The 17917-nt window shown below is 40.6% G+C and overlaps 3 protein-coding genes across 3 annotated transcripts in view; 1 reads left to right on the top strand and 2 right to left on the bottom strand.

Annotated features, from left to right (window-relative positions):
• Nucleotides 1-2302: 2302 nt before the first annotated feature.
• On the bottom strand, nucleotides 2303-11603 carry sdha (succinate dehydrogenase complex, subunit A, flavoprotein (Fp)). The gene is made up of 15 exons (XM_020597222.1): nucleotides 11497-11603; nucleotides 10892-10975; nucleotides 9577-9738; nucleotides 9240-9383; nucleotides 8997-9161; nucleotides 8716-8864; nucleotides 8180-8304; nucleotides 6096-6264; nucleotides 5771-5966; nucleotides 5520-5691; nucleotides 5025-5143; nucleotides 4622-4733; nucleotides 4357-4487; nucleotides 3954-4067; nucleotides 2303-3825 (listed from the first exon to the last, which is right to left on the bottom strand). The coding sequence occupies exons 1-15, from the start codon at nucleotides 11563-11565 to the stop codon at nucleotides 3739-3741; spliced, it is 1998 nt and encodes a 665-aa protein (XP_020452878.1). The 5' UTR covers nucleotides 11566-11603; the 3' UTR covers nucleotides 2303-3738.
• On the top strand, nucleotides 11602-13646 carry ccdc127a (coiled-coil domain containing 127a). The gene is made up of 4 exons (XM_020597242.1): nucleotides 11602-11659; nucleotides 12383-12517; nucleotides 12808-13052; nucleotides 13164-13646. The coding sequence occupies exons 2-4, from the start codon at nucleotides 12388-12390 to the stop codon at nucleotides 13644-13646; spliced, it is 858 nt and encodes a 285-aa protein (XP_020452898.1). The 5' UTR covers nucleotides 11602-11659; nucleotides 12383-12387.
• A 576-nt stretch (nucleotides 13647-14222) lies between these two features.
• mrpl32 (mitochondrial ribosomal protein L32) overlaps nucleotides 14223-17917 on the bottom strand; it is a 7139-nt gene continuing 3444 nt past the window's right edge. Inside the window, exons 2-3 of the mRNA XM_020597221.1 lie at nucleotides 16759-16943; nucleotides 14223-15779 (exon numbers count right to left, since the gene is read on the bottom strand). Of these exons, the coding sequence (XP_020452877.1) occupies nucleotides 15528-15779; nucleotides 16759-16943 (437 nt within the window). The 3' untranslated portion in view covers nucleotides 14223-15527. The remainder of the gene's footprint in view (nucleotides 15780-16758; nucleotides 16944-17917) is intronic.

The following is a 17917-nucleotide window of genomic DNA, read 5'->3' as shown; positions in this document are numbered from 1 at the left end:
ACTGTGTAAAAAAAAAAGAGATGCACTATTGTTTTTATTTCCTTAATAAATGTAGATCTAAATTTTCTTTTGTGCCTCCATTAGTGTAAGCACAGTGGCCTGCTTTAGGACAAGAAGTCTGAGCGTGCACAAGTCCCTGCCCCTGATGTGAACAGCTTTACAAAACAAGAAGTTGTGGTTGCACAAATGTAACATGTTTAAAACTGTCCAGATTTACTGGAGTCCATCTGCCATTTGTCACGTAGGTGAGCAAGTGACTTCTAATCACATTGCGCTTTAGTTTTGCAATAATAACTGATACAATATCATGTTGTTTGTACTGTGTACCTTAAGTTAAAGGGAGAAAAATGAAATTAATTTAAAAGAGAAAATTACTACTATTATTACTATTGCTTTAGCAAAAATTCATATTCTTAAAAAATGCAGTACTAAAAGTTACATGATAAATGGCAATTTGTAGCTTCTGAATGTGGCATTTCCCATTAAGCTGTGCTGTATGGCCCTATGTATCACAAGCATGTACCTCCATAATTAACCATAATACATAAAATACGTGCATGGGTTTCTTGCCTTAAACACTTAACACTCCACTGATTCTCTCTAACCAAATGCAGGCCACAAGCATCTATAGGTATGAAGATTTATCAGCATATGTTCTTTATCTGTAAATACACTTACTGGCCACTTTATTAGGTACACCTGTACAATTGTATGGAATTCAATGCAACACTTCCGCCAGTGAGTGTAGATTTGCTGTGGTTAAACTCAGTGTCACTTTACAGTGACTTCTATTAAAAATGTCAACTACTGCTCTGTTACTATATGGTACCTACTTTATTTACTGCTGTTGTAACTAACGTTTCAAATATGGCATTATAGTTTTACAAAATCATCTTGTATCAGAGATGTGAAACAAGTGTGGCATAAATTGAGTAGCCTGTTGTGGCTCTTTTACTTTTCCCAGACATGTGCTAATCAGCAGCATGTCAGCAATCTCTGTTCCTTTTAGTTCCACCCTGGACTTTGCTTTTACAGTTGGGTTCATGTTACTTCAGTGTTTGTTTAGTGATTACTCCTGAGAGGAAGTTCCAGTAAGTCTTTTATAGATGAAATGCTACACCCACTTTATTGCTAGCATTTATTAGAATAGCATCCAACGGTAACACTGCTGTGATAGGATGACACTGCAACGCTGCTGCAGGAGTCCTGGCTCAACAACACGCTTCTGCTGCCTCCCAGTGGACTAACCACCCACTCACCTACCTACCTAACTATGTAAATATAAAAATAACATTTTCAAGTCAAGCCATTTAGAGAACCCAAGTTCTTTTTATAGCACTGAAATAGTTTGAATCAAACTCAATATATTGTTACATATGGGGCTGATTAAAAGTGCTCTTCAACTATGTAGGTGTTCATGTTGTTCTGTCCACCCCCTGCCCATTATCTGAAAATAAACCAAGAGTGTTTGTTTCTATACATTCTACAAATTTAACATATGAAAATATGTAGAAATAGCAAAACCACAAAAAAATTTCAACATTTTTTCAGCCTTTCATCGATTTAGTACAAGAAGCACGGCCTGTGAATTTGTTCAATACTTGAAGTGACAACACAGAAGAACATCCATGTGTTTACATTGTGGTAGAAATGTGGTACATCCCAATTAGTGGGAAACTGCCTGTAAATTCTACATCACTCACAGCTTTGCTTTAATGGAAATGGCTCATTGTTTCCATCCATCCATCCATCCATCCATCCATTTTCTTCCGCTTATCCGGGACCGGGTCATGGGGGCAGCAGTCTAAGCAAAGATGCCCAGACTTCCCTCTCTCCAGACACTTCCTCCAGCTCCTCCGGGGGAATGCTGAGGCGTTCCCAGGCCAGTCGAGAGACATAGTCCCTCCAGCGTGTCCTGGGTCTTCCCCGGGGCCTCCTCCCGGTGGGACATGCCTGGAACACCTTCCTAGGAAGGTGCCCAGGAGGCATCCGAAAGAGATGCCCGAGCCACCTCAGCTGGCTCCTCTCGATGTGGAGGAGCAGCGGTTCTACTCTGAGCTCCTCCCGGGTGACCGAGCTCCTCACCCTATCTCTAAGGGTGCGCCCGGCTTGTTCCCTTCAGGTTGGTGGAGAGTGCCTGCCTCAAGTGGAGGAGCTCATTGTTTCCGTTCTAAATAATTCATGACTACTGAAGGACAAAACAACAGCAACACCAGCTCCAACAGCTGAGCCACCAAAACAGATCCAAGCTGCTGCATTTGTTTATCATTTGTAGTGAAGAGTTAAACATACCTTACACTTGATAAAGTCTAACAGCTGATTATGTACTGAACAGGAGATATGTTGTAACTGAAACCTCAAACATACTGTATGAAGTCTCACAAGCAGTAATACTATCAAAGGCTGAAGAACACTGAGTGAGAAAGGACCTCATACTGTGACGACTACATACAGTATGACTTGGATTATTGTATATTTATGCAATATTTACATAGCTACTTAAAACATCCCCGTGCGGCATGGCAGTGGCATGCGAACTTGAAATTACAATCGCTTCCACTATTTCTTCACTTCAGAAAGCCAAAGGACAGTTGTTTTAAAAGAAACATTTAATGAAGGGCAAGACTAGGAAATGAAAGTGCTGTGTCATCACAAAAGGTTGCTTAAATAAATGTGTCATTCTCTTTATGTTATCCCTAAGCTGGAGGCTGAAGTAGCAGTTGGCCACTTGCACACACACACACACACACACACACACACACAGTATGAGAGGTCATGATATTCTGTTGCAATCTGCCTGCTGCAGATACAATCAAGGCAAAACGCACATAGGGGAGATGAAAAGGAAGATGACAAACGGGTATGAAGCCAGTGAGACAGTATTATATTTGAAGGATAATTCTAGTTTATTTCAAACTATCATATTTCCCCAAAACAGGGCTATTTGTGGTTGGGTGGGTCATGTCTACTTTGCACTCACTACCTCAAGCAGTAAAGGTTTTTCTTCTCAGTTGGGTGTGGAGAGCAGTGGCCATGAGTTCGCCAGTTTCTTTAGATGTGGTGTCTTTCACAGCAGTCTCGCTGACTTTCTCTCTCTGTCTCCATCCTTTGTCTGTCTTCCATTTAATTTAGCTCCTCCTCAGATACCACAGCTAACAGCCAAAGTACAATGACTAACCCTCATAATGGACCACAAGATAATCAGGTGTTGCACTTTGCTTTTACATTTTCCTCAGAAGACAGTATAACTGGAGTGGACATAAGCCTCACACATGCAAACAAACCAGCATGTGTGGATGCATATGCAAAGCCAGCTGGCAAGTTAGCCCAGATCTCTAGAAACGGTTATTCCAGACAGCTACTTCGTAAGTTTACTTGTGTTTGAAATCACATGAAAATTAAGTTGACTTTAGAAAGCTGCAGGAGGCTGGTTGCTGCTGTATACTGTACGCTATTTTGAGGGAGTTCTCATTTCCCTGTATCTCTAGAACAGAGGTGGCGATGCAAAATTTGCATAATTAGAGCCGCACTAGCCACATTTACACACAAAATGCAAGGCTGAAATAAACCACAATTATGTTTGAACTTTTCTAAATGAATACAAATGTGCAATGGATGATTTGCACCAAAATGTCATCTCTGTTACAGATCATGTAGTCTTAAGTAATATTTAAAGAAGCATTCACTAACTGAGTGAGGTGAACATAAGAGGAGGGGTGAGAGGGAGGAGAGGAGATTTTAGTAGGAGCGTATGGCAGGAGGGATGTGGGCGCAGTCCTGCTCATCCAGAGAGGAGTCAATAACGGGGCGATATTTCAGGGTCACCTGTGATTGGACAGAAGCAAAGGTATATTAGATATTACTGACTCTATTATCCTGTAAATTTAAGTACGATTATCAGAGCAGTCTAATAGCCTGATGCCAGCATCAAAGAGCACTGAAAGGGAGTGTACCTTGCCAGTCTTGGGGTCAACATAGGAGAGAGTGTGTTTCCTCCAGTGCTGATCAAAGGGCCTCTTCTCCTGACCCTGTAGAGGCTTAGAGTAGTCGTACTCATCAATACGTTCCTACAATATAGTTCAAAAAAATAAAGTCAGAGGGGAGACTGGCTGTAATCACAAGTGAGACATCAAGAGCTGTTTTATTTATGTAACCATCAAGACATTACAAAAGAATAATAGTCAGTTCAGACAACAACAGGTCAAGAGATAGGAAAAGTCAAAGTAAAAAGCAAACAGTAGGAGAATGATCTAAATTAATCTAAGATAAGCAGAGAACAAAGAAAAGGACAACACTAGCAATGACAAAGAAGAAGCAGAGGAAAAAAGAACAACGGACAAAGTAGTACATAGTGACCTTGTAATCCTCTCTGGCGTGGGCTCCCCTGCTTTCCTTTCTCTGCTCAGCCGAGTGGATGGCCTGGATGGCATTCAGCATCAGATTCTGCAGCTCCAAAGTTTCCACCAGGTCTGTGTTCCACACAATGCCTAGAGAAAAGGAGGAGAAAAAAAGGAAGACGCTCTTTGTATTGTATGACTTACAGTATATCAACAAGTAATACTGTTGCACGTTTGCAGAAAGAAGCTGGAACTGAAAAGAAAAAGACAAAGGGGTGCAGTACCTCTGTCAAAGGTCTTAATATCATCCAGAGTCTGGTAAATAGCATCCACCTTGTCGCACCCCTCCTTCAGAACAGGGCCGGTACGGAACACTGCTGCGTGGGCCTGCATGGTCTGTAGGGAGAGGCAGGAAGAGACATGCCGCATGATTTCTGCTTGGTTATAGGCCATGTTTGTGAGGGACTTGTTAAAGGAAACACAGATCCGCACAGGCCAGTTGATAAAGTGAGGGGCAACAGACATTCAGAATGGCTGCAGAATACAGCTTACTACTACTACAACAGTACATGGCACCTAGTGTGCAGTGACTAAATACAACTATGAGTTTTCTTTAAAAAACGGTCTCATTAAGTAAGTAAGTGTGTGTGTGTGTGTGTGTGTGTGTGTGTGTGTGTGTGTGTGTACCTTCTGCATGTTAAGCCTGATCTCAGAGGTTCTCAGGTTCCCGTTGGCAAACCTCAGTGTGTCCAGGTTGGCCACAGACTCCTCCCCTGCACTGGGCTTCAGAGGGGACAGTTTCTCTCCTGAAGAAAAAAGCAAAAATGTCAGCAGTGAAACAAGAAGGGCAATGTGCGCTAAAGCACTGATGTCAGTTATAATCGGGCCTGTAAAATAATGTTGACAAACTGGTGGCTTTACATAAAAGCACAACAGAAGAAGAATGAATGTTTCACCAATGTGACCACCTCACTTTTACACCACATTTGAGCAACGGAAAAAATTACACAACACATGAAATCTGTCTTGATGTGTAATCTGTTTCAACTTGATAGTGAATTCAGATTAGATATATTATCGAGCCCTAACCCACTCATCATTAATTACCCAGTCTAAAATATATTTTTTAAATTACTTAAACTTAAAAACATTCATATAAAACTCATTAGCAGAGGTCTTCACCAGGTGTGTGTTCCTGTGCGATGGTGAGGGCACAGGCTCTGCCAAACACCACCAGGTCCAGCAGAGAGTTGGCGCCCAGCCTGTTAGCACCATGGACGCTGGCACAGGCTGCCTCGCCGCACGCGTACAGTCCAGGAACCACCTTGTCCTCTCCGTTGCTGTGTGTGATCACCTGATGGATAGAAGTTCAAAGGGGTGTCACCTTGTTGAGCAAATGTGCATAGATGCACAAGAGTGCACAAATTACCGACCTGTCCTTTGTAGTTTGTGGGTATTCCACCCATATTGTAATGAACAGTGGGCAGGACTGGGATGGGCTCTTTAGTGACGTCAACTCCAGCAAAGATCATGGCCGTCTCCGAGATACCAGGCAGCCGTGTGGCCAGCTGCTGAGGAGGCAGGTGGTGAAGCTGCAGGTACACATGATCCTTCTCTGGCCCAACACCCCTGAAGGAATTAAGAAACACAAACTTAATAGTTTCGGTCTTTCTGCTCAGAGGGCAAAACCAGAGGCATCAGTTTCTACCTGCACATAGTTAAATGCCACACAGACACCCACATATATTTAGACCTCACCTGCCCTCTCTGATCTCTATGGTCATGGAGCGGGACACCACGTCTCTGGAGGCCAGGTCTTTGGCATTGGGTGCATAACGCTCCATGAAACGCTCTCCCTCACTGTTTAACAGGATCCCTCCCTCACCACGGCAACCCTCTGTGATCAGGCAACCAGCTCCATAGATCCCTGTAAGGATTCACATGTTAAAAGGGAAGTCAATCCTCACATTCTGATGAATGCAAGACATAATTCCACCCTTATTTATGAATACAAATACTGGATACACTGAGAACAAACAGATAATCCTGGGTCACACACTACTTGTCTATTTACCTATAATTTACTTCTGAAATCCTTGCACATACGAGTTTATATCTGACTGGCTTTTTTTCCTTTACTTGTACTACTTACAGTGCCTTGCGAAAGTATTCGGCCCCCTTGAACTTTGCGACCTTTTGCCACATTTCAGGCTTCAAACATAAAGATATAAAACTGTAATTTTTTGTGAAGAATCAACAACAAGTGGGACACAATCATGAAGTGGAACGAAATTTATTGGATATTTCAAACTTTTTTAACAAATAAAAAACTGAAAAACTGGGCGTGCAAAATTATTTAGCCCCTTTACTTTCAGTGCAGCAAACGCTCTCCAGAAGTTCAGTGAGGATCTCTGAATGATCCAATGTTGACCTAAATGACTAATGATGATAAATAGAATCCACCTGTGTGTAATCAAGTCTCCATATAAATGCACCTGCACTGTGATAGTCTCAGAGGTCCGTTTAAAGCGCAAAGAGCATCATGAAGAACAAGGAACACACCAGGCAGGTCCAAGATACTGTTGTGGAGAAGTTTAAAGCCGGATTTGGATACAAAAAGATTTCCCAAGCTTTAAACATCCCAAGGAGCACTGTGCAAGCGATAATATTGAAATGGAAGGAGTATCAGACCACTGCAAATCTACCAAGACCTGGCCGTCCCTCTAAACCTTCAGCTCATACAAGGAGAAGACTGATCAGAGATGCAGCCAAGAGGCCCATGATCACTCTGGATGAACTGCAGAGATCTACAGCTGAGGTGGGAGACTCTGTCCATAGGACAACAATCAGTCATATACTGCACAAATCTGGCCTTTATGGAAGAGTGGCAAGAAGAAAGCCATTTCTTAAAGATATCCATAAAAAGTGTCGTTTAAAGTTTGCCACAAGCCACCTGGGAGACACACCAAACATGTGGAAGAAGGTGCTCTGGTCAGATGAAACCAAAATCGAACTTTTTGGCAACAATGCAAAACGTTATGTTTGGCGTAAAAGCAACACAGCTCATCACCCTGAACACACCATCCCCACTGTCAAACATGGTGGTGGCAGCATCATGGTTTGGGCCTGCTTTTCTTCAGCAGGGACAGGGAAGATGGTTAAAACTGATGGGAAGATGGATGGAGCCAAATACAGGACCATTCTGGAAGGAAACCTGATGGAGTCTGCAAAAGACCTGAGACTGGGACGGAGATTTGTCTTCCAACAAGACAATGATCCAAAACATAAAGCAAAATCTACAATGGAATGGTTCACAAATAAACATATCCAGGTGTTAGAATGGCCAAGTCAAAGTCTCAACATTGGATCATTCAGAGATCCTCACTGAACTTCTGGAGAGAGTTTGCTGCACTGAAAGTAAAGGGGCTGAATAATTTTTCACGCCCAATTTTTCAGTTTTTTATTTGTTAAAAAAGTTTGACATATCCAATAAATTTCGTTCCACTTCATGATTGTGTCCCACTTGTTGTTGATTCTTCACAAAAAATTACAGTTTTATATCTTTATGTTTGAAGCCTGAAATGTGGCAAAAGGTCGCAAAGTTCAAGGGGGCCGAATACTTTCGCAAGGCACTGTAAGTAGTACAGTAAAATAATGGACTTAGAGTAGAATACCTCTACTAAAATTATTATAAGTAACCTATACATGTCATTTAAGTATGTAGCTATAACAGCTGTTCTAAAGCAACTGTCTTTCAAAATAAATATTATCTCTGCTGTTTTAAAGCTTCAATAGTAGAACCATTATATGGCTCAATAAGTTAATAAGTTTCTTTTTCTCACCAGTGGGATGGAACTGTATAAACTCCAAATCCTGGCAGGGCAGCCCAGCTCTGGTCACCATTGCATTTCCATCTCCTGTAGTAGTGTGGGCAGATGTACAGCTGAAAAAGGTCCTTCCGTAACCCCTGGAAAGACAGATGAAACTCATTCATAAACTTTCACACACTTTTGGTTACACATGCACATTGTAAGAAATATTTCGGGCCAGGCGAACAGGCTGTGCGTCTGTCCGCAGCCAGCGTGAAGAAGACCCTCTCCAGGCTGTACCTTTTAGAAAAAGAACTGGATTAATGTAATTAGGATAAATCCATTCTATCCTATGTTTATTCTACTTTAGCTCCTAAATATTATGGCACCCAATTCTAGGTGAGAGAGAAACGATATTTCGATTTCTGTATGTCCTGCACATATGGTGAATTGACAATAAAATCCTTTAACCTTATCTATGTTTCATATAAACTCGCAAACTACAGCTATCAATGACAACAAAGGGTTGTTTCTTTTGTGTTTTGACAAACAGCGAATGCAATGCCTACCCAGTAGCAATGACAGTATTCTGGGCTCGGAAGCGGTGAATAGATCCATCCTCCATGCAGAGAGCAATCACTCCTTTACACTCTCCATTTTCCATCAGTAGATCCAGGGCAAAGTACTCCACAAAGTAAGTGGTGTCATAACGAAGCGACTAGACAGGACACACAAGGGCAGATGGATACATAAAATTAAGTTACAGTAAATGGTGCTCCACAGAAAAGCAGCTTTGCATTGTATAAGGAATAGGTTGGAGACAAAAGGGAGAACAAGCGTGTGGACTTACCCGTCCATAAAGTGTGTGCAGTAGAGAGTGTCCTGTCCTGTCTGCTACACAGCAGCAACGGTGAGCCTGGCCTCCTTTTCCGTACTTGAGACTCTGACCTCCAAAGGCTCTCTGGTAGATCTTCCCATCTTCAGTGCGGCTGAATGGCATGCCAAAATTCTCCAGCTAGGAAAAATGAGAGAGGAACAGGAGTTCTTAATCTGTTATTTTTAAGGCATCAATTAATCCTTGGTGAAATCTTACCTCCACTACAGCAGCAGGAGCCTGCTCTGTCATATAGTGGATAGCATCCTGGTCCCCCAGCCAGTCAGATCCCTTCACTGTGTCATAGAAATGCCACCGCCAGTCATCACTCTCCATGTTTCCCAGAGCTGCATTAATTCCACCCTATGAGCCAGGTTAATGTTCATAATTTTAACAAAATGAAAAGGAAACATTACTGCTGATTGTCTTTACTTAAAGCCTTAGATTTACATAACAAATCAGTACCACAATCCCAATCTGCTCAAAGTAACTGGATTTGAGCCTGAAGAAATTATACTGAAAAGCAAACTAAAATAAATTCTCTGTGTAGTTATACCTGTGCAGCAACAGTGTGAGACCTGGTGGGGAAGAGCTTGGTGACGCAGGCAGTGTTAAAGCCAGCCTCTGACAGGCCAAAAGCTGCTCTAAGTCCTGCTCCTCCAGCTCCTACCACGACTGCATCAAACTCATGATCCACAACTGAGTACTGAGTAGAGATCTGAAAAGAATGAAGGAGGAACAATAACTACTAGCTTGCATACACTGGAAATTGCATCTTTAATGTGTTGCGAGTCTGCATAAAGGCCAGTTCAAAGCGATCAGTCTACATTTCTGAACACAGTAATTGTGATAAACACCAGGTGTAATGAACAAAATGACATTTCTACATACAGTCATGGCCAGAAATATTAGCACCCCTGCTTTTCTGTCAGGTAACGCACCACTTCTCACAGAAAACTGTTGCAATCACATATCCCTTTGGTATTCTCAAGTTTATTTCTTTTGTTTGCATTGGAATGACACAAAAAGCAGAAAAAAGCCAAATCTGATCCATTCCACACCAAACTCCAAAAATGGACTGGACAGAATTATTGACACCCTCAACTTAATATTTGATAGCACACCCTTTGGACAAAATAACTGAAATCAATCACTTCCTGTAACCATCAGTGAGTTTCTTCCACCTCTCTGCTGGAATTTTGAACCACTCTTCTCCAGGCCTCTCAGATTTGCAGGGTTCCTTCCAGCTGCTGTTTTGAGATCTCTCCCCAGGTGCTCTATGGGATTTAGATCTGGACTCATTGCTGGCCACTTCAGAACTCTCCAGCACATTGTCTGAAACCATTTCTTGTGCTGTTTGCATTCTGCTCTGGGTCATTGTCCTGCTGTAAGACCCGTGACCTCTGACAGAGACCAAATTTTCTGACACTGGGCCCTACATTGCGACCCAGAATTCACTGGTAGTCTTCAGATTTCATAATGCCATACACACAGTCAATTGATCGAGGTTCTTTTTCCACCATTCGAACAATCCTTCGTTGCGGTCTGTCATCTATTTGTCTCTTTCGTCCACGTCCAGGGACATTAGTTACAGCACCATGGGCTGTAAACTTCTTGACAATATTGTACACAGTGGACACAGGAACAGCCAGATCTCTTGAGATGGACTTGAAGGCTTGAGACTATCCAGGCTTTTCCACTATTGTGGTTCTCACAAAAGTTTTCTGGGAGATGTGGTGTGTTATCTGATAGAAATGTAGGGGTGCCAATGTTTTTGGCCATGACTGTATGTGTACACCATATCCTAACATGCATTCATACTACTAACCACAGTAAATGCCGACCTACATAAAAGAGTAAATGTAACTCACATCATCTGACACTTGGGCATTTTTCTTCTTGCCGTAGATGGAGAAGTGAAAATTCCTGGAACTCTGAAATGCAGCAGCAGGGACCTGGCAGAAAAGAGAACCGTTTGTTTCTCTGGAGAAATCACACAAAGCAACACCGTGGCTCAAATGGGCAATACTATCCATGCTAATGATGACTGCTTACCTACAGAAAACATTGTTGTGGCGCACTTGGTGCTTAAAGGTCGTTTTGATGACCTGTGGCATCATTATAAAATTGCTTTAACCTCAATTTGCCTCTATGCTTATGGATCACAAAGATAAAATTATTTTTAAAAAATACAAAATTAATTGAATTAACACCGAATGCTCAAATATCTATTATGTTTATGTTTACAACTTAGTGAAAATTTTATTCACCATCTGTAATATGCAATAGCTAAATATAGCCCAATATTTTGATGGACTATTAAAACAGCTTTTATTATGGTGTCACACTGAAACCCTAAGCTAGCTGTTACCTGTGACGCAAGTCAGAGCTGCAACGTTAGTGTAAAGAGACATTCAGCACACACAAACAGAACACATATAAATAAATGCAAGTTTATTCAGTGGTTATCACTTACTGCTTTTGTTTTAGATAACGTTAGGACGCTCTTGGAAAGGAGTCGCGACGCAGTACAGACACTCGCCATATTGCCTAGTACAGAGCCGACAATTGAAGCACAGTGGAGGATCGCATTTTCTGTTGCACTGGACGAAACCACGCTCCAAAAACAGGGGTGTTAGGTACGTTACTTCCAATGGTTACCAAGTTAAAACATTTACTGACGTGATTTTAATAGCAAAACGTATATCGGTTATTACAGTGATTCAAAATAAGTACACATCGTTTTCAATATCTACAAATAATAGGACTTTTTTAAGTAAACACCTGTGAATTTCCCTCCGTCGAATGATTGGACTGCTAAAGCGTAAAATTTGTGGAACCTGGGTGCGCAGGAACAAATGTTAAGTGACCTATACTCTTCTTTGAAGGTGAGACATAGCACCATACCTTTATTAGACAACATAAGTTTTTTGTTAGATTCACATAGCTATAATGTCTTGTTATGTTTGTGTGAATACTCCAGCGAGCATAAGCCAGTAAACTAAATGTTAGCGAATACGTTAGCTAATAGCTGTACTTGTTTGTGGCTAGCTGGGCTGTCAAACCTCCAAGTCATTCATACTTTGTTTTTTGACAGTACCAAATAACTGTCTGTCCAGTCTATTGAAGCGAGAGACTTAGCAATTAACTTTATAATCATGTTATGGTTATAACGAAGCCCCTTCATAGATGCTGGCGCCCTGTAATAAAGACTTGGTGGTTACTACAGAGTATCAGTGTTAGCAGTGTGCATAATAAGACACTGCAACTGAAAAAGCATCCATTTAATATTTATCATAATATATATTTAAAGGAGGCAATTATTCCTGATATTTTGTTCTCCCTTGTGCGTGTGATACTAGCCTCCATGAACAACTTGAATGACCCTCCCAGATGGAACATCCAACCAGACCCCAGAGGAAGCGGGGTGGGGGCCGGTGATGGCAACCAGTGGAACTACGCCCTACTGGTCCCTATGCTGGGACTGGCTGCGTTTCGTAAGTTACACTAGATATGTCTAAAAGTGGGTTTGCTAACAGGGTAACATGCAGAGGAGAAAAACGTTTGTGCCATTGAATATAAAGTACAAAAAAAAATGACAGAGGTTGTAAGAGATCACACTTTGCCATGTTAACTCTAACAACTTTCTCAAAATTAAAATACAAGGTAATTCAAGACTGGACTTTGGCAAATTTAGAATTTAGTTTTCAGGTCATGGCAGTATATTTTAAATATCTGCACACTCCTTTGTCTAATGCCCTCCAACCCCACCCTACAATACCTTCAGGTTGGATTTGGACCAGGGACTCTCAGAGGGAGATCCAGAAGGTCAAATCCCAGTTTGACATGGATGTGTCCACGGTCAAAAGCGAGATGGAGGCACGGTATCGAGAGACACTGACAGAAAGGAGTAGGGCAGTGGCTACATTAGAGCTGGAGCTGGAGAAGGAGAGACAGAGGGTCAAAGGCTACAAGCAGGCCATCATTTCACAGAGCCAGCAACTGATAGAAGAACGGAAACAGCTACAACAGGTAAAGTCCATCCTCACACTCTGACTGTCACTTTCCACTACTGGTTTGTGCATCCCTTCTAACTTGTCGCCTCTTCTTCACAACCCAAAACTCTCGTTTCTTCCTTACAAGGAGCAAGCGGCCTTGGAGGCAGAGAAACAAAGGCTGGTGAAGTCTGGCACTGCAGGTGCTGCGCTGCATCATGCCCTGGAGCTAGAGAATGACTGGTACCAGCGGGCCACTGCTGCTCTAAAGGAATTAGAAGGTCTGCTCGTGGAGCGCCAGAATGCTTACTGCTCCCTCATCCAACCTCGAGATCAGCGGCTGGAAATGGAGAAGAACATGCTGATAAGGGTCGTCAAAGATCCCATCACAGCAGAACTGGATGTGGAGTCTGGCCTGAAGGATATTTTTAAGAGAGATAAACACTGTGCAGATCTGCTGAACATGGACAAGAGGAAGAATGGAAGTCTCATGTGGGTGTACCTCAAGTACTGGCAGCTGCAGGTCCAGTTGAGAGAAGAAAAAGAGAGAGAAAAAAGCCATATTAGGAGGGAAAATCCAGTTTCAGACAAAGTGACAGCAAAGAAAGATACACTATTGTTTCTCATTTGACTTTGAGGAATGTTGGAAATATGTGGAGTGGGAATGGAAAATACATGTTTTTCACTCTGTAAATTATCAATACATGTTATGGAAACAAACAAAAAGTAATTCCAACACAATAATGTTCAATATCTGAAGTTTCCGTCTTTGATCTCACTTTATCAAACATTTTCTCAGGTTATAGCATGCTAAGATACATCATCATAATTTAATAAGCCTTAAATAAGACTCACCAAATTAAAATTACAATAGGAAAACATGATGATATATATATATATATATATATATATGCATTAGAATCACTCTGGTAATATTCATGTTGGATACATAACTATAGATTCTTATTCCTTAATCTCTTGGAACATATTGCCATATAGTTTGTGTGAGGATGTCTGGAAATGGGCTGTTTTGATTTTCTCTGTCTTGGGTATTAAATGATGGCTCCCATAAACTGTTCACCTTTTGTCCCATGTGATAATACACATTTCTGGTTATACAGCTTTTCTCATAAAATTACTAAAGTACACACTGTCAACACCTATTACAGTTTTCATGGCAAGATCATTGGAGTCTTACTTGGTACTGATATGATGGGACGTTACTTTTTGTCTTCCATCTATGACATCTCTATTTACAGTCCTGTGTTGCAATTAATGATACAAGGCCTATAAATCTATGGTATAACGCGACTTCACCGTCACTGGTTTGAAATTTCTAGTTTAATCTAGGTTTGTGGGAGCCTCATACTGTAACTGTCAGGGAGACAGGACTCTTCTGAAGGTGCATGTGAATCTAAGTAAACCGAGTACAAAGTAGTATTCAGTGCTGCAAACTGCAAAAAAAAAAAAAAAAACAAACATAAAAACTTTCATTTCACACTTCAACCCTGTAATGAAAGGTTTAACTTTATCTGTGTCATTCAGCTGTGATGTTTTTTTTACTATACCTTGGTGAGTAAGTGCAGGATGTGAATTCAAATGTAATGACACTTACCACTCAATCTTTCATATACATTTTTGGTTTAAAAGCTTTGTTTTTCCATTGTTTATGTTTTCTCCTTAAAGACTCAAAAGTACTGCAATATTTACAAAGGTATAATATCAACTCACTGGGGGTCCCTTTACAATGCTGTTTCTAACCATTTAGTACAATAGCAACGTGGAAGCTCATACTATATAAATCTAAAAAAGAAATGGAACAGGAATAAAAAGCAACAGGGATACACAGAAACCATTAACACAACTATACTCCCGACAAGTCATTTGTTGTAATTTTATTAAGAAAAGACATGAATCATGCAGCTAATAGCATTGGAGCACAGTTGGTAAACGTTTGTTGTTTCTTACTGTATTATAAAATAGGAGTTCACCTGTAATTAAAAAGCCTGAAGAGCTGAAATACATATGCAGCTAAAAACTATTCAACTAATGCATTCACTGCTCTGTGCAATGCCTGCTCTCACTGACATTAAAAAAAGTGAACGTAGATACTCCTGGTTCCTGAATTTATTTCAAATATTTTACAGTAAATGTCTCTCAATCAAAAAAAAAAACAAACAAACTGACAAACTGCTTCAACAGTGACACAAAAATAAACCATGGTATCTTGTATGAAATGCTTCAAATTCTTGGTGGATTTTCTGTAGCCACACTTTACACATATAGTTTAGTATCTTCACAAAGATAAGTGAAAATGACTGCCTGATGTTCCAGTGTTTATCCACACTCCTGTATCAGTTCTGTTAAAATAATCAGACCCCTTTATGCGTTGCATCACCCTCTTTCATTTACTGAATAACAGCCTTGACAAAATATACTGCTTACAACTCAAATAGAGCGCCAGTGTGCATCCTACCAGACGCGTCAGTTTGAAGGTACGTAGCAAACAGCCTTAATAACTGAACCAGGAGGGCCTCTTTCTGGCCCTCTCCACTATCCTCTTGTCTTTGTCCTGCTGGCTTGGTGTCTCACCCTCATACAGCACGACTGTCTCGACAGTCGGGGCCCTCAGTGGGCCTCCTTCCATTGCTTGAATCTGATGACGAATCAGACCGGTCTCCTTGCACACCTTAGCATAACAGAAGCCACACAGGCTGTGTTTCTGCTTCAAGTGGCCGCATTCTGGACAAGGCTCAATGTTGGTCTATGAGAGGGACAGAGACAGAGTGAAGACTGTGGGTCAGACTATGTAGAGGCAACACTGGCATTTCTATATCACAGCTTCCTGTAACTTATTGACAAATATACACACCAATACAGCTTTATGTGTAACCAGCTAATTTCAACAGATAACATTAGTTAATATCAATAATAATCACACTCTTTTGCTGCTAACATGCTGCTGATCTGATTAGGTCCCATGCATACCTTTTTATTTAAACATATTTTTATACTGACTTATACAATTGTGTGTGATGTAAATAATATGTCTGTCTTTTAAGCCGAGAGCTGCCGGAAAAATTTTTGTTGTGCTATACATAATGACAATAAAGATCCTTGACTTGACGTTAACAACCACAGCATGGAAACAATTAGTTAATAATGTGTATTTGTTAATTACATATGCAATGCTAATGAATTATAAGTAGTCTGTCCTGGGACGAGGTTGAGAAAGGTAGAAATTGTTAAACACTTTGTGACTGAAGACTGGAACTGTGTGCCCCAAAAAAACCTCAACATGCTGTAGATAAGGACCTTGGTTGCTCACTGAAACTTGCTCCCTTCCTCTCCCATAGTTGATTGCACCTGTTTATTCCTGTGTATAAAGAACTTCTTAACCTTGCGAGAGAATCTTTGCTCTCTCAACCTCTTTTTGTATGTACTGAGCCCTTCTGCAGCAGAAGCTTCTAATAAAGAACTTGAAAGACAAAGTGGGTCTAAACCTTTAGTCTATTCAAGGTTGCAGGTTTGGTCGTCCCCCCACAACAGAAGTTCTTAAGTGACTTCCATACACAGGAGTTCTCAGTTAAACTGTTCACAACAAAGTGTGTGGACTATTGTGACTAATTACAGGTGTACTGATGTAATCTTTATGAACTGATCAAAGTACTAAGTACTCATTATAGGTGTGTTTTAGGGTGATCCTTTGTGAATAGATCCCTGAGAGGATCTAATCAGTGTACCTTGAGCTTTATTAGTTTGCTGTCAGCTCTCCTTCTAGTGCGGTTAACTTCTATAGTGCGTCTTTTTTTGGGTGCTGCCATCCACAAGATGCTGTCCAGAAGGTCAGGGCTCTCCTCTGGACTCTGCTGCTCCTCCTGGTCGACCTGAGGCAGGAGGCTTGGGCAATTCACTGCCAGCACTGGAGCTGCACACAAGAAATACACCGTTATTTTATCATCTCACATTTCATTTCACACTTCAACCCTGTAATGAAAGGTTTAACTTTATCTGTGTCATTCAGCTGTGATGTTTTTTTTTTTTACTATACCTTGGTGAGTAAGTGCAGGATGTGAATTATTATTTATCATCTCTCCAAACCAATCACTTTGTTACAAAAAGAAAAAAGGAAGCAGGTACAGAAAGATGACTGGGGGAAGATGACATTCAAAGCCAGATGGTAAAGTCAAAGGCAGTGAACTTAAAAGCAGTGGTGGGAAGTAACTAAATACATTTACTCAAGTACTATAATTAAGCTCAATTTTGAGGTATCTGTACTTTGAGTATTTTTATTTTCTGCTAATTCATATTTTGACTTCACTACATTTTAGATGCACTTTTTACTTCACTATGTTTACTTTATAACTTTAGTTACTAGTTACTTTTCAGAAGAAGATTAATACAAAAATTACAGTATAATCATAAAATTTTATTGCTCTCTGGCGGAAAATTCATAAGCTACTCAGTTGTATGTAAAATATAAACATATAATTAAAGGCATATAGGCTTGTTAAAATAATACAACAGTAATAGTATAATAATAATAATAGTAAGGCATAGACCTTACTTTGTAACGTGTCCTGAGATAACTTTTGTTGTGATTTGGTGCTATACAAATAAAACTGAATTGAGTTGATAATTAATTAAAACTAGCTCCACCCTTACCAGCTGTAACATTAAATGTGTGGTTCACTGTAATGTTTGGGCAATGATAACTCAGTAATATTGTTTGATATACAATAATGTTAAATTTGCCATAATGAATATTTTTACTTTTAGTGCTTTAAGTATGTTTTGATTATAATACAGTGTATTTTTACTTAAGTAATATTCCGAGGGGGACTCCATGCTAGGCTAAAAGCTCGCGCTACCCGACCGCCATTACCCAGCCTCTTCCTAGCT

The sequence above is a fragment of the Monopterus albus genome, unplaced genomic scaffold (genome assembly GCF_001952655.1).
Source record: "Monopterus albus unplaced genomic scaffold, M_albus_1.0 scaffold33.1, whole genome shotgun sequence".
NCBI lineage: Eukaryota > Metazoa > Chordata > Actinopteri > Synbranchiformes > Synbranchidae > Monopterus > Monopterus albus.
The sequence above is the reverse complement of the archived record's forward strand: the minus strand, read 5'-3'. Positions and strand labels throughout refer to the sequence as shown.